Source organism: Myiozetetes cayanensis, unplaced genomic scaffold (genome assembly GCF_022539395.1).
Source record: "Myiozetetes cayanensis isolate MyiCay16 unplaced genomic scaffold, myiCay2020 scf5-8, whole genome shotgun sequence".
Lineage (NCBI taxonomy): Eukaryota > Metazoa > Chordata > Aves > Passeriformes > Tyrannidae > Myiozetetes > Myiozetetes cayanensis.
This window is the reverse complement of record NW_026087742.1, coordinates 39,615,373-39,638,510: the sequence shown is the minus strand read 5'-3', so window position 1 is coordinate 39,638,510 and position 23,138 is coordinate 39,615,373. Positions and strand designations below refer to the sequence as shown.

Sequence of the window (23,138 nt, the reverse complement as noted above, 5' to 3'; positions counted from 1 at the left end):
AGACTATTCAAAGGTCTGTTTTAAATGTCAGTACAGAATAACTTTATAATACTGTACTAGAAAGATGTTGCTCTGTGTTTATTGGAAAGTGGGAGCACAAACCCCCACCACAAAGGGGAGGCTGTGCAGCTGTTATGCTGCGCAGCCAGAAAAGCATACACTTCAGAAGGAAACAACAATTTCCAGCTTGCTGGCCCTTTCTGTACAGCTGAGTGCATTTTTTACACATCCATTGAAGCTAATAAAACCCAGAAGAATACTAGAAATGCAGACCAGAGCCATAAGATGGAAGTGCTACTTACTTTTACTTTATAAAATAAGAGGTGACTACAGTGAGTTTCCAAAAATTAGTAAATCCGAATATTGTTCCTTCTTTATTTTATTAGTCCTACAGCATGAAACTGGACTTGTGAAACTTTTTATCCTAGACTCTGCTAGACCAAAGTGAATATGCAAATAGTTTTGACTTTTTTTTTTTTAAATCTTCCACCAAAGGAACCTTAGTTACCTTCTTCTTCTGTTTGTCTCTATCAAATATTTCTGTGTCTTACTCCGATGTAATTTCTGATCCTCTTTCAAAGCTCGACGTTCTTCTTCTAAATCCTGTTCAAAATGAAATGTTAAAGCTCTACCCCTAGTTTTGCGTTAAGGACAATAGAAATTGGATCAAACAGCCTGTTTAATTGACTTTATATTTTTGATTGATTTTTATGTTTCTTTAATTCTTTTGGGAAAAGGCAAATTTTATTGATGAGATACAAAATGCTGATATGACTTTTGACTAAGCATACAGTAGTTGGTCCCATAATTGCATGTTATAATCATAACTAACTTTATGCTTATCCAGAAAAGAATGTAATTGCATATTACTTTTTAAAGGGATTTTAAGAGAGGCTTTCCACTCATCTTTCATGATATCACCAGCTGAAAAATCTCACCTTTATTATGTTTATTTGAAGGGACATATTTCTGTAGTTTTCTAAATCTGTAACACACGGATCCATGTACCACAGGGAGAATGATTCAATAGCAAATCCCCCCAACACACACCCCCCGCCCCTCACGTACCTAAACTATTTGTTGCTTACATTGAAATTGATTACCATTACTGCATTTCTCTCCACGGAGACAAATCACTACTGGCAGGAGGCAAGACTGATCTAAGTAGCACTTAGGATGGAAAATACAGCTCCCTGTAGCAGAGCCTCGTAGAAGAGGGAAAACAAGAAAACTCCGAAGTTGCCTGAGAATTCGAATTTCCCACAGCAGCTTAAAACTCACAAGAGTCTAAGTTTTAATTTAACGCCACCCGTGAGGCGGTCCCTGACCGAGAGGCAGAGCAGGGCGGGGGCTGGGCCACCGCCGCCCTTGCCCCACACGGGCCAGCGGCGCAGCCAGCCCCGAGAGCCCGCCCGAGCCCCGGCCCCATCCCCGGCCCCATCCCCGGCCCCGCACGTCCCGCAGAAGGATACCCGGGGGCGCTCCGCCTCCCTCCCGCGCGGTCCTGCGGGGCTCCGGGGAGGTGCTGCCCCCGCACCGCCCCGCCGCCCTTCCCGCCGGGCTCCATCCAGCGCCCCGGGACCGCGGTCAGTGCCGGGCCCCGGCCCCAGCCCCAGCCCCGCCGCATCGTGGCAACCGGGGACGCCGCTTCCTTCGCAACGGGGCGGGGCCGCGGCGGGGGAGCGGGAGGGGGAGCTTGTTTGGCTGGCGCTGCCTGTGCTGGCGCTTGCTCCGAGCCGGGAGCGAGGGACAGGGCGGGCCCCGGCACCGCCTCGCCTCGCAGGTCCTCGTCGGTGCCCGTGCCAGGGTGGAAGCTGCGCTGGGGCACCTCGCTCGCACCGCGCCTTGCCGTCCCATCAGGGACCCCGGAGCCGGACACCGCGCTGTCCGTGCCCCCTGCACCGCTGCGAACCGCGGGGGCCGCTTAAAAACCCGGGACGCACCCGGTATCCGAACGAAAACACGTCCTTCTGAGTGCCAAACGACAACAAAAACCAAACAAAAACAAACACAAAACCCCCCAAACAAACAAACAAAACAAACCCAAAAGTAATTTGCTCTTAAAACTGTAAAACTTTTTTTTTTTTTTTTTTTTTTTTTTTTTTTTTTTTTTTTTTTGGGGGCAAAGCAGGGTTGTCTTGGGATATTGCCTTGCCTTGGATGAGCTGTCAGCAACAGGCTAAATGCCTTGGTGATTTCCTGGCGAGACGTTTCTTGGGTGTTGTATTTCAGCTTAAACCGATTTTTCCTTTTTTTTTTTTCCACTGTGCAGCTGTTCCATGTCTTTGACTAGGAAGGTAAAAATAGTACTCAGCATTTGTAAAATACTTTCCTCTACAGACACCTCGTCCCCCAGCCCCTTTCCCCCTTATTTGTAGCACAGCTTGTGAAGTAGGTGTTACTATTACCATTTTACAGTCAAGATCACTGATGGTCAGGTCACCAAACGTGCATAATATTTACAATATCACAGTTACAGCAGTTGAGAAGATGACCCTAAAATGGAAGTCTTTCACCATAGAAAGAAGAAGAAAAACTTTTTGGTCCCTTTTAATGTCACATATAGATAGCCATGAGAATCTTTTCACTTTCCTGATATTAAACTATGGATCACAACCTGTGTCTTTAGGGAGTATCAACTGATGCACTAGTCAAACTTTTGTAATTTTCATACTGGAAAACTATGATTTTCCGTGTGGTACTTCAGAAAAAAAATAAGAATTTGATTTCAAGAGCTACAGAATAGTGATAGTTGTTTAGAGTTTCACAAGCAGTTGAATATGCTTGTCTCAGGAACAGCAAATTTAGCTATTAATTTTAAAGAAAAAATGGATTAAACCACTAAATTAAATCTGCATTTAACACTGTATTAACCCTCTGCTCACAAATGCTTTCAAATCTCTTCATAGCAAAAGCTATTGTCTATTCCAGCTTCAGACAGGGATGGAGATGAACCACCTTATCAAGACAAATTTGGAACATTATCTCGCTGTACCAGTGTAAGGTGCTGTTGAACAGTGTATTCTGAATAGTCTTTGAACAGTGTATCTCCTAGTGGTATATTAAAAGCTGAGATTTCATTTATTTAGCCAGAGAAAAAACAATTTAAATTTTTTGTTTGTTTGTTTTGTTGTGTTTTGTGTTTGTTTTTTTTTTTGGTTAAAATATCAGATCCAGTTTTTAGGTACAAAAGTAATGCACTTGAGTGTGTGAAAACTGTTAGTGCCTCATAGTTTTAATTAAGCTTATGTGGACTGCCTTTAATTTTCTTCTTTTTCAGGCCATTCTCTTGTACTTTAACATTCTTCAGGGATAAAAACCATTGTATTGAATGATTGTCTCACTCTCAGCAGCTGTGTTCCTACAGGTGGGTCTACCAGTCAGACCAAGAGACTGCTGTTGTCCCTCCAGTAAATATTTTCTATGTAATGCAAAGTACTACTTTAAAATAATGTTTTTCAGTTTTCTGTTTTGAACGTGCTTTTATGACATATCCCAAAATTGCCTCCATGCCTGTTCTAGTGCACTACCACCACAATACAAACACCTTCATTTTAATGATAAAAACCATTGTAAAAATTTGAAGACATTGATTAATACTAGGTTTTCTTTCAAGTAGCCCAGACCACTCATACCAAAATATACCAATGCTCAAAAATAGCATATAAGAAATTCTGTCATAGTTTATCACAATAAAAATATATGTGTTTGATGTGTCATGTAGAGGTGATAAGCGGTAACTTCCCTCAAGATCCAAGAAGTAGTATATAAATTCTACTGTGAAGTTAAAATGTGGTTTATTAAATCCAGGCAGTAAAGGAGTGATGTGTTGGCTGCCCTTTGTGCTGTAGACATTCCCAAATACTTAGATCAGGACTTCATTGTGTACAATCCTTTCCACAGAAATTTGAAACCCTTTTAAAACATTTGCATTTCTTCAAGTAAAAGATGAACCACCACTTTATGGTAACTTCACTGATTTGTCTTAATATTTTTTTGTTCAGTTTAGGAGAGACTGTCATAAGTAATGGCAAGCATTGTGCATGTAAGGTAAGATTTTAAATTACTTTACTTAGAAAAGATAATGAATATAACTGAATGATTTCTCAGAAAAGTGACAGATGTTTTAAAGATGTAGATTGCCTTATTCAAGATAGATATGAAAATGCAGAAGAATCAGGTATTTTCAGATTCAGAAAAGAAACTACATGGAAATTGTAGGACTTCAGGATATTAGAACATTTTTGTGTTAATGTCCTTTATCACAGCTCAGTTGTTAGGTCATATTTTTAATCTCATCTGCATGACTCTAAATGCAGAGTAACTATTGTTTTTGGCAGAGTCGCAGTTTTTGCTTGAATTGCTGAGTTCAGACTTAATTGTTTGTCATGTTGGCTTTTGTTAAAGATAAATATTGATTAAAAATATTTGCTTGAGAGTATTTAATTGAACATCTGGTGAGTAGCTGTGATAAAGCTCTGGAACAAGCTGTAGTTTCAAGTGATCTATTTATAAATTTTAAGTGATCTGTTTGTAACTCTTACATAATTTTTCCTCCTTTACTTTGTGCTTACTTCAAAATTAAAGAAACATGTTCTTTTACTTCTCTACCATTTATTTCCAGGTGCAAAATGCAATTATACTAGTCATTCAGAAACCGTTTTTGTAAAATCTCCTTGTTAAGAGTTTTATGTAATTTTTAGTTTTACTTTTTAAAAGCAAAACTCAGGAGAAAAGCCTGTTCAGTGCTTTGCCAGGGCAGTGCCAATACTAGAAAGAAAAAAGCTGAAGCAGGAAAAGAACAACTATGTTGAAGATATATTCAAGTCCAAATAAGTTTTCCTTTTCATTAAAATTTTGAAATGTCTAAGAATCCTATTTACATTTGAAAATACATCATATGAACATACTGCAAATGGTTTGCTGAGATTATAAAATCAACAAACAAAGACTCATATGAAAATACGTTGCTTAATCTTTTGTCAGTGACGCATATTTCAGGAATTACTTTTAGCATTTCTTTAAGTGATGACTCAGAGGCACTCCCTTATTTTATGTCACATGGTACCATAGAATAAAAACCATTAAATAGGAAAATATTATTTTCAGTACCATTAATAACTGTAACTACTTCTACTAATGCTATTATTGTTACTATTTCACATAATCGTGTGCCCATGAATATTGTCCCTTTATTCTATTTCTCTATAGAAACACTTAAAATGGGGTTTTGTAATGCTGAGTTGGTCTGTAAATCTGCTCTGGACTTCTTAAATGCATAGGTTAATAACTTATGCAAGTATTTCCCTGATCAGAGTCTGAGTAATAAATTTAGGGATTTTCAAGACTAAAAGTATTTTGCTAATATCTGGTAAATCCAGAAGCCTGTTCCTTTCCAGTGAAAATACCTTTGTTAGCATTTGAGATGTTTGTTGGGTGTGGTGATTTCTAAAATGTGAGCTTCTGAATTGCAAGATTTGCACATTCTTGCTTCCAGTTCACAGTTCTCACAGGCAGAATACCTCACCAGAAATACTGGTGGCATTTTTTCAGATTTATAGAGGTTATTCTTTACCTCTGACACTATCTTTTTCTTGTGAGGTATGGCTAAACAGGTTTTGGCCTCAGCTTTGTCAATTCTTGCTTGACAAAGTTGTAAAGAAAGAGGTTTTGAAGGAAGATCTGTGGAGCAACCTACTTCATTTTGACAGAATGAGCTATTTTATATATGCTTTATGATCAATTTATTTCCCCCTCCATTGTTTGGTACAACAGGACACAAGGAATGTTGGAGCTGTGGAGGGACCACTCAAGGCAGAAGAGAAAAATAAATCTGCAGATATTTCAAAACAAAAACAACCATGCCTTGTACCATGTGATGCTCAAGCTAAAATTTTACAAGGGGAAAAACATTACATGTGCAGTATGTACTCATAAAGAATACTTCTAGTGATGAGCTATGCAATGTCATGCTATGCAATCCTCTGCTATGCTACGCTATGCTGTGCCAATATATTTTTTAATCTTCTTGAGCACGTGACAGCCTTTGACCCTGCTGCCCAAACTGCCTATTGTTCAGAAAATTTGGGGCGCCCTGTTTTTGGGATGCAGCTGGTGTGACAAAGTTAATTATGGCTGAAGACAGACAAGTCCAAGCAGCAGCACAGCCCACCTAGATCTGTGTCACCCTCTGAACATCAGTATCTGTCTCCATTAGAGAGGAAGAGCAGCATGTCTGTCCCTCATTTAAACATCATAGCTTGGTGTGTGGGTGTTAAGTGGGAGTTAGCTAGTTTGTTAGTTAGTTACTACATGGGAGTAAATCTGTACTTCAGCTTACCTTTTATACATGCATACACAGGACACTCTCTATCACTGCCTTGACAAACTACACAGCAAATGATATAATCAGGCTCAGAAAACAATTGTATGAATTCTTGGTTTTCACATATGATTTTTTAGTGTATATTATTAATTATCTGTCTGGATGATGATGATGATTTTATTTTTAGCATCAGGGCAAAAAATAGAAGTAGCACAGTGAATGAGCAAATGTATGATGATAGGAAACCTTATATATGTCTTTTATCATTTGAATTTATATTTCTGTGATATCTGTTTACTGGTCATCCCATTTGCCCAAGATGAAATAAGATGAAATTCTTCTTCAAAACATAAGAAAAGCCATCACGTCTTAAGATGTCTTTACTGCAATTAGCGCGTCTGAAGTTTTTAGCATCTTTGGCTTTAATCTGTGGCCACTGTACTGCTTTCATTTCACTTTCAGGTTCCATAAGGTAAAACACCTTCACTATTCACATAGATATCATAAATAAGTGTGTTGTCATTCAGTCGAGAATATTTCTAGATTTATTATAACAAAGTAGATGAACATATTTCTTTTGAAGGAAATTTGCAGGACTCTCTTGTTGAATATGCAAGAAGTACACAAAAACTGGTCAGAGACATGATGGATGACCAACAGTCTTCTTTGGACTACCTTTCTAGTCAGGTACTTTTTTCTTTATCATAAACATTTGTATTTGTTATTTCTCACTCACTACAGGTGTTGTCTATCTGAGGAAAAATAAGTATTACTATTGTCATTATCCCTATTAGAATTAGAGACCCTATCACTATTCCTTGTACCTTGGGTAGGCTGTGAGTGATACTATGAGGAGTGATTCTACAAGGAGTGATGAGCACCACCTGTTTTACAACTTAGTGTCATACATGGCAGTAGCATAAGTGGAGGACTACTCCTTCCCATTAGTTGCCATCTCCTGTCCTATTGTATTTGTGCAGATAACATATTACACTATGGTTAGCTCTGATGGTATTTTACAAGCACTTTGCCTCACTCAGAACAGATAAAAAGCTTTAATCAAACTGAAGGATGTTTTTTGAATTAACTGGAATTGTTCCTAAAAATGATTTTGGATGAAAAAAGTAAAAAAGAAGATTGATTTGCGTAATAAAGGTACAGTTTACTAACACATCACAAAACCAAACTTCAGATTATATTTCCTAGGAGTCAAAAAAAATCTTTAGAATGTAAAATTCTTCATTGCTTCCTAATTAAAGATCTTTTATTTGAATTTACAGGTAAATGAACTCAAGAACAAACTTGTTCTTTTGAATGAGGTAGTTTTGAGAAAGCATCTGAATCCACTTCCTTACAAAGCAGTTCAATCTCATGGTAAATATTTTTCATATATAGTCTTGATACCTTCCCTTTTTACCTTTTTATCTTGACAAGAAACCAGCAAAGGTAAGGAATTGTTACATTGACATTTATCCTGTGTTAGTAGTATATAAACTCTGGAAACTTACAAAGGGTTAAAAAATGTTATCATAAATACTGCTTTTAATAATTTGTAACTGGCATCCTGTTCAATAATAATTTCCAGGCATCCTGTTTAGCATGTTGTTGATTTTTATGCAAAATACCAGGAATGGTTATCTGTTAGTAACAAATCTGATGTTGCTAAATGGCATGTTCTTTTGCTAGGACATAAAGTGTGCTCTGCATCTGCAGTATCCTTCTTCAAATAGGATGTAAGTCAACTGCTCACTGGACAGTTGATCTTCTTTGTAGTGTCCATCCAAACTAAAAGAAACATTATGTCTAAGCATCCGTGCTGGCTGTGGAAACTGCTTCTTTGAGTATATTGAACATGTACCTGGCTTAACACTTAGAGACAAATGGGTTTTCTTGTATACATTATGATGAAAAGGCTTTTACAAGCATAAATACAAATATCTGTAGGAAAAAGATATAATTTCCCAGATAATATGTCTTTTTCTCAATACAGGTGTTCTAAATAAAATGTAAAATATTATAAATAAAATGTAAAAATCTGTAAAATTACCCAAATACTTAATCTTTAATTTCTGTATCATATCTATTAAGATTAGAAAGAACTTTCTCTATGCAGTGTAATTTATACTTACTTATGAGCTTAATGGAAATCAGAGAATTTGAATTTACAAGATAATTTCATGACAAAACATAATTTTAAAGTTTACCTGAGAAAAAAATGCTATTTTAAGTCATTCATATGTTACCAAGAATAGTAATACTTCTGTGCTTAATCTGTATTTTTTAAAAAAACATATTTTGCTAATGAATTTCATCAAATACGTTTTTTCTCTAGGTTTGGACTGCACTCATATTAAAGATACCGTTGGTTCGGTTTCAAAAACTCCATCTGGTCTGTACATTATCCATCCAGAAGGATCAAATTATCCTTTTGAGGTAATACATTTATCTCTCAGGATAGTCACAATTTGCTTGAGAATATGCACTTAGAATATTTTTATTAAAGTGTTTTCCTTGACAATTTCTCAACAGATGAGTAAGAAATGTAGTAAACCCTCTGCATGTGTCTGCTGTTACTATAATTCTGACAAGTTTCTCATTTTCTACAAAGAAATTGAATCTCTGTCATAAGAGCACATTGTCAGTTTTCATATGCAGTGAAAAATGTACCAAAGAGGAAAACCCAACGTACTTTCCAGCACCCAATGTCCAACCACTGTTTGGACATTTAGAAGTGCTGTTCTTTTCTGTTTTAGAGATGGAAAATTGGAGAGCCAGTTGACTGATCCATTTGGCTTCTAAAATGGGACTTTTGGCCTTTTGACTTATTCTGCTGTATACCATTGCCTTCTCTTTCAGTGTGACTCCACAGATGCCTGGAGGCATCTAAATATAGGGGCAGATGTACGTTAGTGTGAGGAGCAGGTGCTCAGCTCTTGTCTGAGTATCAATCATTATAACCCAGTCTTGAGGCAGAGAGGCATCTAAAATTCTAGTTTTCATATCCATTTTGCAGGATATATATTCTTAAGACAAACTGCAGCAGTCATGCTTCCTATCACCACCTGCACTTTATGTTATTAGTGAGTTATAGTGTTCATCTAGAAGAGAATTTTGGGTTAATTTCTTCAGGCTCAGGACATTCACATTCATGCAAACACAAGGAATATTTTGTTTTATGTCTTTCTTTCTGTTTCAGGCTATTCTACCTAGAGGAGGCCTTATGTGTAGTGGAAAGGCAGATATTGCAATTTCAAACCTTTAACTTTGCAGTACATGCTGGAGTCATTAGCTTTTGAAACAAAAGCATGACATTTAAGCCAACTAATAAATAGCAAAGTTTAATATCTAACGTTATAGTCTTCTTTTATATACAACAAAGGAAGGATGAATCCCTTTACCTCTAGCCAATTGGAGCCTTTCAAAATGCTACAAAAAAGAAAAATCATAATAATTTGATTAAAACAAAAAGGTAAAAATAAATAATGAGAAGAATGTCTGCAGCTGTGAAATGAGTGTCTCGTTCCTAGTCTGGTAGATGTTGCACAGAACTTAAAAGACAGGGCCAAAAAGTTCTCAGAGAAAAATATGTAAAATATGTGTTCTATAAAGGATGTTATTTTAAGGAAAACTATTTTATGCAAATTCTTTCATGTGTTTGAAGCATAAAAAAGTACAGGGGAAATGATAGATGAACAAAAATATCAAGACGTTAAAACATAAACAAGAATCAGAAAACCATAGTAAGAAACTAAAAAACAGGAAACAAAGCCAAAATGAAACAATTTATTTCAATGAGGACCTTTTCAGCAATAAGCTGCCCTTTTAATGTAAGAGAAACTAAATGAAAATGTGTTTAGAATCATTTCCATGAAGATACCAGTTAAATGAACAAAACTATTTAAACAACTTGATCCTGTTCTCATGTTTTCATGCTTGAAGCCTCATGTTGTCAGAAGTGAGTATAGATTTTGATGCTTAACTTAGGCTAATTGAAACCTGAATTCCAGGAGCAATAAAAATATCCCATTTCAGTGGTGGTGGCAGGTTTTCAGCATCTAGAAAATGAATCCTAAATGGGCTTTTGTATGAGAATTTAAACATGAGGCAATTAAAAACAATTTCACTTTGGGAAAAATTAATCATGATCAATTTCTGATACATTTTTCAATTAGTAAAATTAGATCAATGATATTTGATCAATGATAAATCAACTAAACAGTTGTTTGGAATATACCTCTTATGCACACTAAAGATGGAAAAAGGAGAAATATTCAGTGGAAGCATCCTCCTGCTCATTTAATTTAAATTGCACCTGGCACAATCATACCTCTCATATCTTACATGACATGAGACATAGAGCAAACTGTAAAGTCTTATAAGGGTTTTCAATTGCAACATTTCCACCATATAAGGAATTAAGAAACTACACAGCTATGACTGTATTTCTCTCTCTCTATTTCTATCTATCTATCTATCTATCTATCTATCTATCTATCTATCTTATATTTTTACTTAGCTGCTGTTTGTATTGGTGCTGTATTTAGTTGGCTGATGACCTCTCATGTAGAACCAAATCTGCTCCTTCTGAGAATTGTCAACACTCCTGTTGATTTATATTGGACTGAAGATTGCTGTTGTGATCAAGTGGGCTCCTCTTAGCATTTCTGACTCATAGTCAGAGAAGTAGCCAAGCATGCAATCATCTCAAGACAGCAGATGAGGCAATGGGATTATTTTGAGTGACTTTTAGGTATTTGCATCTAAATATTGATTTTGGAATCTTCTGTATTTCTTTTTATTCATGTTCAGCCCTCCCTGGGTGACTGAAATAAGCATGTGATTCTCCAGGGAATAACGACCACAATTTTCATGCATGCACATGACCCTTGCTATGGTTCATTTAGTATTTGTGTTGAAAGGATTGCCCATAGCATCCAATGGCATTGGCTTACTTGAAAATCCAAGACTCCTGAGGTTGTATTAGACCACATTGCAGCTCTGTCCTGTTGCTTTCTTGTCATTCATTGAGAAGATGTTAATTCACAGAGGCTCTGAATATGATGTTGATGCATTCCTGCCAAGGAACAAATCTGGTTCATGAAAAATATCTGGCTAGTACAGGCAGTGTGTGTGTGGGGAACGCATAACACTCAGACTGCCACAGATTTTGCTGAAGGTCAAACTGACTTACACCTAGATTCCCAGACTATAATCCCAGTTAGAACTGGTCAAGATCTGGCACTGGGGACATATGTAGGGAATTCAATTACATGTCTAAAGTTAAATGGACTGAGGAGAAAATGTACCACATAGTGTGATATTTCAAAGCAGAGCAGAGGGCAGCTGGACCACTGCCATTTGACATACTGTTGGGCACAAATTTTAGCAAAGACTCATAAAGACTCATAAATTTCAGAGCTGATCTTATATATTGAGTGGGACTGCTCAGTTGCAACGTTCACATTGGGAGTTCCATGGATTGGGGCCCCTTCTTATGCAGAGGTTTTTGCTGCTGCAAAGTATTATTATATACTGGGTTACTGCTATCACTTTTTCCCATTTTCTCACCTTTATTAAGGGCTCTACATTTCCCAGGCACCACAAGCACAGTATTTCTGTGATGGTGAGGGAGAATGTGTAAGAAGTTGTATCTGTTTTGCTTGCTGAAATAAAGGTTTATTCAGTGTTGCTGCCTGTGGAGATAATATTTTGCCTGACTATACATGACTCTGCATATTGATTCCATTTCATGTTATAAATATTACAGCAATAGTTATCGAAGCTTATTTATTATATCTGATATGAGTAGATGTTTGCACACAACAGATTCTACTGGTCAAGGAAATATCCAAATGTAGTGGGTTGACCTGGTCAGATGCCAGGTACCCACTAAAGCCACTCTCTCACTCTCCCTCTGCAACTGGACAGAGGAGAGAAAAAAAACAAACAGCTAAGGCTTCATGAGTCAAGGTAAGAGCTGGGAGAGGTCACTTACTGATTACCTTCACAGGCAAAACAGACTTGAAGTGGGGATATTACTTAAAAACACCTTCCCCCCCTGCCCTTCCTCCTTCCATGTTCTCCCTCCTCCCACCCAGCGGTGCAGGGGGACGGGGAATGGGGGTTACAGTCAGTTGTTGTTTCTGCTGCTGCTCAGGGAAAGGAGTCCTTCCCCTGCTCCTGTGGGGTCCCTCCCACAGGAGACAGTCCTTGATGGACCTCTCCAGTGTGAGTCCATCTGTTGGGCAGCAGCTCTTCCCAAACTGCTGTCCCGTGGGTCACTCCTCCATGGGGTGCAGTCCTTCACGGATGAGCTGTGCTGACATGGGTCCCCCACAGGGGCCACAAGTCCTACCCGGGAAAAACCTGCTCCAGCGTGGTCTTCCCTCTCCACAGGCTGCAGGTCTCTGGCAGGACCCTGCTCCATCTTGGGCCTTCCACAGGGTCACAGCCTCCTTCATGCATCCACCTGCTCCAGCCTGGGTTCCTCCATGGGCTGCAGGGGCACAGCTGCCCCACCCTGGTCTGCACCACGGGCTGCAGGGACCTCAGCTCCGGCATCTGGAGCACCTCCTGCCCTTCCTTCTGCACTGACCTTGGTGTCTGCCTTGTTGTTCCCATGTTCTCACTCCACTCTTTCCTGGCTGGAATTCTTTCTTGTGCCACAACCTCCTGTTCTTGAATAGGTTATCACAGAGGCCTTATTGTCACTCCTGATTTTCTCGGCCTTGGCCAGCGGCAGGAAGTCCATCCTGGAGCTGGCTGTCACTGCTCCATGGGACAGGGGAAGCTTCTGGCAGCTTCTAACAGAAGCCATCCCTATAGCCCACCCCCACTACCAAACCCCAGCCACAGAAACCCACTACACCAAATCAAGCAGTCCCACAAGAACATATAAGAAAATACAGCAGCTTCATTTTTGATTTTCTTTGAGCTTTTTGTTAAGGTATTTGAAAGGTATGTTACTTAGCAAAATTCTGAATAGCCCACTTTTATTTAATTAAAATGTTTTCTTCATAACAGCTCCTTCAAGAATGCTTGAAGTCTGAATCTGAATTCTGAAGTCATATCTGTGTCTATTTTAGGTTTTTTGTGACATGGATTTTCGAGGAGGTGGATGGACTGTGATTCAGAAAAGAACTGATGGAATCATTCAATTCCAGAGAACATGGTCTGAATATCTGGATGGATTTGGTGATCTTACTGGTATTAATTTTAAATACTCTAAAGTGCTTGATAGCCTACATTTCTGCTGCCTTTATGTAAGCAACATACCACTAAATTAATTGTGTAGGAGTTTCAGGAGTATAAAGTTCTTGTTTCTTAAAAGTCTTATTTTTATGTAAGGATTTTTTTAATAAAATCTGTTGTATGATCTTTTCAATAATGACTGTAACCCCACTAGAGTCTTCAGGCATTGCAGTCTCATAGGAGGTGTTTAAAATATGATATTTTCTGCCTGAAATAATGTATAGATTGTATTTCCTCTCTTTTCAGTTTAAAAAAAAATAGCCTTAGTTGGTTTGAACCACATTTGCAAAATATTTCCTTAAATGAGAGAAGAATCAGTAATATTTCACCATAGGACAAGCAAAGTTAGAAACAGAATGGAAATATTTCAGTAGCTAATAACAACACAATTGTGATAATAATTTTTTATTTCCACCTTTCATCCAGCAAGTCCAAACCCATTTGCTTTTTTAGAAGATTATCTGGGATTGCAATGGAACCACACAGCTTTTCTGTACAAAAAAGCACAGCCCATATGGGGCAACAAGTGTAATTTACGGAGGCAGCAAATCTCGAGAACAGGGTTTGTGTTTTGTTGTGTTTCATAGAATGCTAACATTTATCACTTCTCAGTATTGCCCTTAGGAATGCTACTGAATTTGGTTTATGCAAGTGGATCTTTAGCACATCCATTTTTGTTGTGGTTTTCCAAGATATATTGCAGACAAATGTTCGAAATCTATCATGTGGACAATTTTCTAAAAAGTATCATCGAGAAAAAAGATGATACCCACATCGAATTCTTTCCGTGGATTTCCTAAGGAAGTAGGAAAATTGGATGTTCCTTCATTGGTCTTTTAAAGGAATATAAGCGTATCATACAACATTTATTACATTTGGTTCAGGAAGAAAAGTAGAAAAGAAAGAACAATAATTTTTTCTTTTACAGTTTCCATTTCTAGACTATATATTATATTTCTGTTTAAGGGGAATTTTGGCTTGGACTAAGGAAGATTTTTGACATAGTAAATCAAAAAGTCACTAGTTTCAATCTTTATGTGGACTTGGAATCAGAAAATGACAAGCATGCCTATGCATCATATGATGGATTCTGGATAGAGGATGAAACATGTTCTTTTAAGATCCATTTGGGGCATTATTCAGGAAATGCTGGTAAGAACTTCTACTTTAAAGTATTTAAAAGTAGCTGCTCCCTTTCTTAATATGAGAAAATGCATTCAAAAGAGTAATGACTAAGATAACTTTAAAAAAATTATTTATAATGTGTTTTTCTCTGGCGCATAATGAACACTTATGCAGATAAATGGTTGATGATATAGTGATTTTGGTTATGCCAACATTAATCTTTACATAGTAGGAAATCACTTTATCACTTCAATGTCCTTAATGGAGTAACTGAATAAACTCTTCTTTAATAAAGATGAATAAAGGAAGGATCTTTAACAGATTCAAGTCCATGGGATGTATATAATAAATATGGGATTTTGTAAGTATTACTGTTATCTGTCTAATGGGACAGTTTTTTAGATGTCCATTATCTCATCCCAGATTTTCTGGTGTTAGTGGAAGACTTCCTGACGATGCTTTGGTTAATTCAGAAGTGCCCAGAGAGTCAAGTACAAAGGGTAGAGATAGAAACTGAGTGGAAAAAAGTTGGTCTACAGTGTGTAACAGTTACTGAGTGATACCTAGACAGAAATTAATTTACAATTTCAGACCTCTCTTAATAGCATAAATATCCAAAGTCTGCAAAGATTTTCATTAAGTATTGCACAATGTCTTACTGCTTTTTTCTCTATTTTTTTACATGTTTAGTAATATGCAAGAATGTTCCTTATTACCAATGAAATAGCTATTCTCTAAAGGTGTTGGTGCTTTCCTCTACCTGTATCTGAAAGAATACTGTACTTGTATTTCTTTAGTAAGACAACAGAGCCAATAATCAACGACCTTTGAGTTTTAACAATTCCACCTTTTCTCATGACTCTCATTGGGACTTTGGACACATTACTGGAAAATCTGAAGTTATAAGCCTTTTTGTTTTGTTTATCTTTTCTTCCTCTCTCTTTGAGGACAGAAGCATTTACTTTTCTAGCCAGTATGCATTGCTAAAAGCAACAACAGTATAAAGATGTTGTTTCATCAAATTTTAACTTCTTCCATATTTCAGTATTTTATTCTTTTTCTTTCCTTCATCTTTACCAGTTCACCAGCTCATTATCTGGTGTTCTTGAACCGTTTCTGAAGAATTCTATTTTTTCTAATAAATTTAGAGGAAAAATTTGCAAGATATGCAACAAGCAAGAAATGTTCTTCCATAAATAATTTTTTTATCCTTCTGTTCTATCTGTTGTGCTTAGGTGATGCATTCAGAGGATATAGAAAAGAAGATAACCAGAATTCAATGCCTTTCAGCACTTTTGATGTTGATAATGATGGATGCAGGCCAGTGTGCACTATTAAAGAACAGCCTGTAAAGAGCTGCAGTAACTTCAGTGATGGCACCGGATGGTGGTTCAACAAATGCGGTCTTGCAAACCTTAATGGTGTTCATCGCTACACAGGTAGATTTCTTGCAACTGGGATTCACTGGGATACATGGAAAATGAAGAATAAACCAGTCAAAATTAAATCAGTTTCAATGAAAATTCGGAGAACCTATTATCCATATTTCCATTAGCATATGAAAATAGAAATATATCTCTTCTAGCAATTATGTGGAATAATGTATCATTGCAATCATAAATACTTTTCATCTTCACTTGAAGATTTCAGTCTTATAACTTTATTAGGTACTTCTACAATACAGTTACTAATTTTTATTGGGAAATGTCAGCATTTGTAGTGTTCCCGCTTGAGTAAGAAGGTCCTAAAAGAACTGTGTTTTCAGAAAAAGAATTAAGCTTAGTTCTTGTCAGCTTTTATTCAACTTTTATTTACTCTTAGGCAATCTCAGAACCAGCAGAAAAAAATTATAAAAGGAAGTGTAATGCTGACCTCTGAATGTGCTTTTTCTGTGCTCTCTGCATATCTGAATTCTAAGAAATTGCAGCAAATTTTCTTTTAAAAACCTATATACCTGCCATTTCCATCATAATAGTTTGGAAAAATATCTTTTCTTCACCATTGGTTAATTTTCCAGAATCAGCTCTTCTTTCTCTATTCCTTATCAGGCAAGTTAAAAAATGTTGCAATGGATGTATAAGGTTCAGTATAGAATTAGGGCCTGATTTTTATACAAGTACGGTTGATACTGAGATTCAAGAACTATGGTCTATTTTGTTTTTAATTTGCACAGTCAATGTGTTTCATAATATGATTTTTAGTCTACCATTGTCTATTTCACAGTTCACTACAAATAAAATTTTTTTTTGAAAGAAAATGCATAGCTTTGGAATTTTAATTTTTGGATATATGGGCCTGATGGGTTTTTCATTCTCATTGGCATTCACTTTGTGAATGATCATGTGGTGGTGAACAAAACCAATTTAAGTTGTATAAGTATGTTTAAAATGGTTAATTCTTTCAATGTCTGTCAGTAAAAATAAAATAATATCAATAAAAATGTGAATGTTGTCAGTACAGCAGTGTTTCTGGAACCTGGCATCTAATCTGCAGTAGCTAGACATGGTATTTGCTTCAGTTTCAGTAGATCAGCTCTGTAGCAGCACGTGGAATGAAAACAGTTAAAAATTCTGTGAGTTTCCTCTTTGCTATTTTTTGTTTTGATCAAATACTATTACAGTGAGCAGAAACCATCATCAGTTCAGAACCACAGTGGTTTAGAACTTCTTCCCAAAGATATACGTAGCTATAGGAAGAAATGAAGCTTTTCGTAGGGTGTGTTACAAGCTTATGAGAGAGAAAACATTCCTCTTCTATGCTTTAGTACTAGTCTTTAACAGTTGGATGTAAAAAGTTACTAAAAGCAGAAGGCCTTTCTCTGCTAGAGAGAAACTGGGCACTATCCTCATCAGGGGACAGGGGCTGCAGTAGAAAGAGGGTAGGAAGCAGCTTGAGGAAGAATATCACAGGCCCTGTAGAGGGATTGTGAGAAAGGGAATAGGTCCCACTCTTGGGGGAAACTGAATTCTCTGGGCACGGGGGGGATTTTGTTGTCAGACATTGTAGTCTTTGAAATTAGAGGTGAAGAGATTGTATGTAAACCCTGTTTAGCCCTCCTTCTCACTCCATATTAATTAGGAATGCAATCTTTTTGAATGGCAACATGGACCCAGCAGACCTATAAAGGTAGATACTGAAATGAAAGAGCTTCTGCACCAAGATTAACAGGCTTAAAAAGAGTATTAATTAGAGTTTAAAAAGAGTATTAATCCTGGCTGCCAGCCTGGATGGTGTCATTGTATTAGGGCTCTTATGTCAGAAAGAGTCCTCAGGCTGCAGTACAACAATCCTACTGGAGAATGCCAGTGGCTAAATTTCATGGAAATTTAATGGCTTTAATGAAAGCCTCAAACTTTGATCGTGGGGCCCCTGTTCTGACAACCAGGTCCAAACCTGCAAGCACAAATGAAGAGTCTAAGTAGGGACTCTGGATGCATAGAGCTATATTCTACTGACACCCTGAGGCTGCTTGTGGCTTAATTAGAATCCCTGATTAAAAACGAAGGTGACAAGTGGAGATTGCAGATGTGTGCTGGAAGATACTACCATGATTAATTATCAGGTTTAATCTCCCCATTGCCATCATTGCTTAGATTAGCTGGCAGCAAGTAATCACAGTGGAGATGGGCCTGGAAAGATAACTAAATCTTGAAGGATCATTCCTGCAAATAGGCATCGGACCTTTAAGTCAAGTCAGATTGAAAACCCATAAAAAAATGAATTGAATTCTCAATATTGGTAGTTGGGCAAGGTTTTGACTTTTACTGTTCCTTGAAAGATAAAAACATTTCCAAGACTATTTGCAGACACTTGCTTTAAACTCAATACGTATGCTTTAATACCATTAGGTACTACTTACTAAAAGGCTGCAGGTAGATACTATGTTCTCTGTGTCTTAGAGTTCTGTCCCTTTGTAGATAAAATGAATTTATTTTGCCCCAGGCTTGACTTGTGTCTTTGTTGTGCTCTGAGAGCTGGATCTGCAGTGTTAATTGCAAAAAGGATGAAGTCCAAATTGCAAATACTAGTCAGGTTTTAACTCCTATAAATCATCCAGATATGAGTTTTCAATGTAATATTCTCAATCAAAAGATGGGCAATGCTTTAATTCTTTTTTATCTACAAGTCATGATCACACTAAGTGCTTCTGTGGCACCAAAACAAGTAATTAGACAATAATTAATATAATTTAATATAGTTTAATGATTTTATTGCCTTTCATGGAGGTTTCTATGAAAAGCTGTTGAGCATAGGAATCTGAGTTTTATTATCATTTGGATGTTCTGAAATGTGAGTATTGGTTTAGTCTAGTTTTGTTTTAAAATTTAGCATATGCTCAGAAAATCAGAGTGCTACAGATTAGTTGGCAGCTTGCCTATGCAAATCTGAAATACAGCAATGACAAGAGAACATTTTCCATGTGATAGATGGCTACTGTCTTCAAAGGTTCATTCCATTTCCACTCTAATAATAAAACAACTGTGAAAACAAATAAATTTTTAGTTAAACACAGAGAATTTACAAGAATATTAAACTGTTTCAGAGGCCTATGTTCCATATTTACAGCTGATGGTTCCCAACTACCACACATAAGATTTTTGTGGCCATATACTTAGGACCAGTAATCAGTTGGTTATTGCCCAAGTAGTCTTATTTCAACTATAATATAAAGGAACATGTAGGATGTACCATATTAAGAGAAACTGACTGAGTGTTTCAAATAAAGAGTATCTTGGTTTAAATACTCTTAATATCTTCTCCAGTAATGATACTCTAAGCTATGAGAAGTTGCATTTAAAGGACATGCAACCTTTGATGTTATGAAACTGCATTTCTTTTGTTTTCTTTTCCCCATAGTATATCTTTAATTTGTAAATCTTAGTTTGGCAAACTCAAATTATTTAACCATTTGACCTTTCTGGTCACAAGAAACCTTTCTGGGGACTTCAATTTACTTTTGCACCGCTCCCCCTGGAGCATGCCCTGCATTGTCCCATTATCAACCCAAAAGCCAGCAGAGACAATCCATTGGCATGGGAGGGTTGTTTTGTGGGATTTCTGTTGATATGGCTGCACGAAGAACATAAGTTATTTACAAAGGGGATACTGGAAACGTGCATACACATTTCCAGGATGGGTATTGATCTGCCAGGTGTTCTAATCTATAAAGACAGGCTGCACTTCATTTTGTAGTTCATTGTAAAATGAGTTAAAATTGAGGAAAGGAAGGCATCCTTGGCTTTCAGCAGACACAGGTTTTGCTGACATGTTCTATATTCATTGACCAGAAGTTGTTATTCTATAACGTGCTCTAATGAATACTTCTTATACCAAGTGGTGCAAATGACATGGTATTCTGCAGGACTGTACAAAGATACAATTCACATGAAGAAGGGAATGGTCCTTTCATTACAGAAAGCTTTTCTGCTCCATCATTTCAATTTTCAATTTGTGTATGTGTGTATAAAAATCACAGGCGTGCAGACAAACCTATGTACAAATGCATATTCCTAATGCAATTTTCAGTGAGACAGAAGGCTGTTAGGACACACAGTAACAAAGACACTCCCAACCATTTATTTTCCACGTATTTTCCTCCATTGCCTCAGCTTTTCTCCAGCCCTTATCTGGTCCGACAGTTTCGGGTTTTGTGGTTTCAGCGGCTGTCCTTGGCAGGGGGCTCACAGGCAAGGCTGCCTAACAAAGACAAGCTCTCAGAAGAAAATATCAGGCTCAGCTTTGAGTCCAGAAAAGCTTTGTTATAAAAACCGTTCAAAACTGAGAGGATTGTTCCAGGTACACCCCTTTTGTCGCCTGCCAAGGAGCCGAATCCCAGGCGGTTCCAGACCGCAGCAGGGACGGGCCTGCGCTCGGCGCTGCTCCGGGACAGCCGCCAGGGGGCGCCAAAGCGCCGGGCGCGGCGCGCGCTCGGGCCCCGCCGTGAGGCGCTGCCCTCTCCGCCTTCCGAGGGGTCCTACCTTCCCCTCTCTTTCTCCCTTCCCTTTTCCCTCTTTCTCATTTTCTTCCTCTTTCTCTGTTTCCTTTTCCTGGATGTATTTTGCCTACAGTCTCCTCCAGCAGTGATGTCACTTGTACCTCGCTGTATGGCGCAGCCCGGGGCGCGCTGGATGGCAGGAGGCGCAGCTTGTGCTGGGCTCCCCTTGCAGCCCAGAACTTCGGTCACTGGGGTTTGCTTTCCATGCGAAAAACTCAGGCATGCGCTGCACTTCCGTGTACTAATGGTTTTCACACCTCTTTTTTTAAATTATTTTTTTTCATTTTTTTTTCCCCGGTATTTTATGGTTTTGTGCAATACTTTGGGAGGGATTTTGTATGTAGCATTAGGGAAGAGGGGTTCATGGCAATGCATCTTCGCACATGAAACGTTTGCCAAAGGCACTGAAAGTCTGCGTGTATTCCAAAAAGACTTGGATGGATTCATGGAAGGTGAATGTATAGAATCATTAAGTTTGCGAAAAAACCTCCAAGATCATCTAGTCCAACTATTAACCCAACATTTTAAAATCCACCACTAAACACATGTCCCTAAGCACCACATCTACACGTTTTTTTTAAACACTTCCAGGGAAGGTGATTCCACCATTTCCCTGGGGAACCTGTTCCAATGCCTGACCACCCTTTCAGTGAAGAATTTTTTTCTAATATTCAATCTAAACCTTCCCCTGTGCTATTATGTTCACAGACATTGACATTAGAATAGGAAATGCCTGCACCAGAGGTTTCTGAAGGCTGAGTGTTGTTTTGCCTTGATAGCTTCCACAGGCATCTGCTGTAGGCTCCCACCAGGTGTGAGGCTTGATTAGATGGACCTTTGGATGAAGATTATATAGTGGGAATGTGTGGCATGGATAATATATTTCTGTAAGTGCCTAGAAGTTGAATTTATAGAGATAGATGTGAGAAGCACTTCCTAGTTAAGGTGGGATGGGTAAGCTTTGCCTGTGGCTTAATGTCACTGTGCTTATCTCCTTTTGTGCTTGGGTGCCTCCCGGACCCTTAATTCCTCTGATGCACCTGGGTTTTCATGCAGAAGTAACACATGGCACTCCCTAGGCAGGCATTAGAGCACACTTTGACCAGGTGCTGGTCAGAATGCTTGTCAGACCAGGACTTCTGAGTTCACCATGTACCCACACCTAAGTGTAGAGGGAGAAGATGTAACCCTCTCTGTCCTTGTACCTCATTTCTTGGACCATGTACAAAAATGTAGGTTTATGTCTCTCAACTGAAACAGGGATGAGGAAACTATGAGATATACAGGAAAATGAAGTAGATGTTTCCAGTCTCAGCTATTTTGTGGTATGTAGCTGCAGACAAAAAATGCCAAAATCCAATTAATTTTCCACAATGAACAGATATAAAATAGAAATTATTTCTTCTTCTGTATTTTTTGGTTGCAAAGCTAAATATGTGAGTTATGAAACTGAGAACTCAGCACAGGAACACAAGAGTGTTTAAAAAATAAAGTTTCATTTTGTGTGTCTCCTGCCTATGATTACAGATTAATTTTTATATTTGCAGCTATTTCTGCCTCATAATAGTCAATCAGGTCCTGCATTGTTGCAACGTTAAATATTTTTCAAACCTTTCTAACATTCTGATTTAATTCTGATCCTACCAAATAGATTGGCAGTCCACTAAAATGCTGAGAAATAAACAGAATTCAGCAGGCCAGAGTACAAAAGCTAAGAAGGTCCAAGTAATATAAAAGAATACTTTATATAAGGCCTGTTAGCTATTACAATTTTAATAACTTCTTCCTTATTAGGAAATTGCAATCAGAAGAAAAAGTACACTCTATTTTCTTGTGAAATATTTGAAGGAATTCAGCTCTGTAACTTTTTTGATTCTGCTTTATATTCTTTTGCTAATACCTTTTTAGATGCTTAAACTATTTGTCTTCAGATCCTTTCTGTCCTTTTAAATTAATAATTACAAGACATAAGCAGAAATAACTCCTGCATTCTAATGAAAATGAATGATTGATTAATGCTTATCATTTTAAAACACTGCACTGGGTTCATGTGTTTAGGTTTTGGTAGTGGGGGGCTGCAAGGGGACAACAGGTGTGGCTTTTGTGAGAAGCTGCTGGAAGCTTCTTCCATGTCCCGTGTAGCCAATGCCAGCCATCTCCAAGACTGCTAGCCACAGCTGAGCCCATCAGTGACAGTGGTACCACCTCTGGGATAACATATTTGAGACAGGGAAAAAACCCTGCCATTCTGGATTAATACAGAACCTGCTGTTCAGTATTAATCAGACCCCTTGTAGAACTTGCAATTTTTTTTTTGGCGAGGGAATTAACATCAGGCAAACTGTCACTGAATTCTGTCAGACAACCTGAAGGCAGAGAAGAGCGGAGTCAGAATACGTGAGAGAAACAGCACTGCAGACCCAAAGGTCACTGAAGAAGGAG

At 37.9% G+C, this 23,138-nt stretch overlaps 2 protein-coding genes across 2 annotated transcripts in view; one reads left to right on the top strand and one right to left on the bottom strand.

Annotated features, from left to right (window-relative positions):
- Nucleotides 1–1,583, bottom strand: part of CEP126 (centrosomal protein 126) — a 35,531-nt gene extending 33,948 nt beyond the window's left edge. Inside the window, exons 1-2 of the mRNA XM_050333941.1 lie at nucleotides 1,473–1,583; nucleotides 509–634 (exon numbers count right to left, since the gene is read on the bottom strand). Coding sequence (XP_050189898.1) covers nucleotides 509–634; nucleotides 1,473–1,567 — 221 coding nt within the window. The 5' untranslated portion in view covers nucleotides 1,568–1,583. The remainder of the gene's footprint in view (nucleotides 1–508; nucleotides 635–1,472) is intronic.
- Nucleotides 1,584–3,948: 2,365 nt separating this feature from the next.
- Nucleotides 3,949–16,256, top strand: ANGPTL5 (angiopoietin like 5). The gene is made up of 8 exons (XM_050333946.1): nucleotides 3,949–4,050; nucleotides 5,776–5,923; nucleotides 6,909–7,012; nucleotides 7,606–7,699; nucleotides 8,658–8,758; nucleotides 13,411–13,531; nucleotides 14,543–14,728; nucleotides 15,937–16,256. Exons 1-8 carry the CDS (start codon nucleotides 3,949–3,951, stop codon nucleotides 16,254–16,256), a joined length of 1,176 nt encoding a protein of 391 aa, XP_050189903.1.
- The last annotated feature ends 6,882 nt before the right edge of the window (nucleotides 16,257–23,138 follow it).

Bases quoted from the DNA above. Each gene is read 5' to 3' on its own strand.
- ANGPTL5 (XM_050333946.1), top strand. From the start codon at position 3,949: ATGAACCACCACTTTATGGTAACTTCACTGATTTGTCTTAATATTTTT. The intron at 4,051-5,775 runs GTAAGATTTTAA...TTGGTACAACAG, and splicing joins GCAAGCATTGTGCATGTAAG to GACACAAGGAATGTTGGAGC. The intron at 14,729-15,936 runs GTAAGAACTTCT...TGTTGTGCTTAG, and splicing joins GCATTATTCAGGAAATGCTG to GTGATGCATTCAGAGGATAT.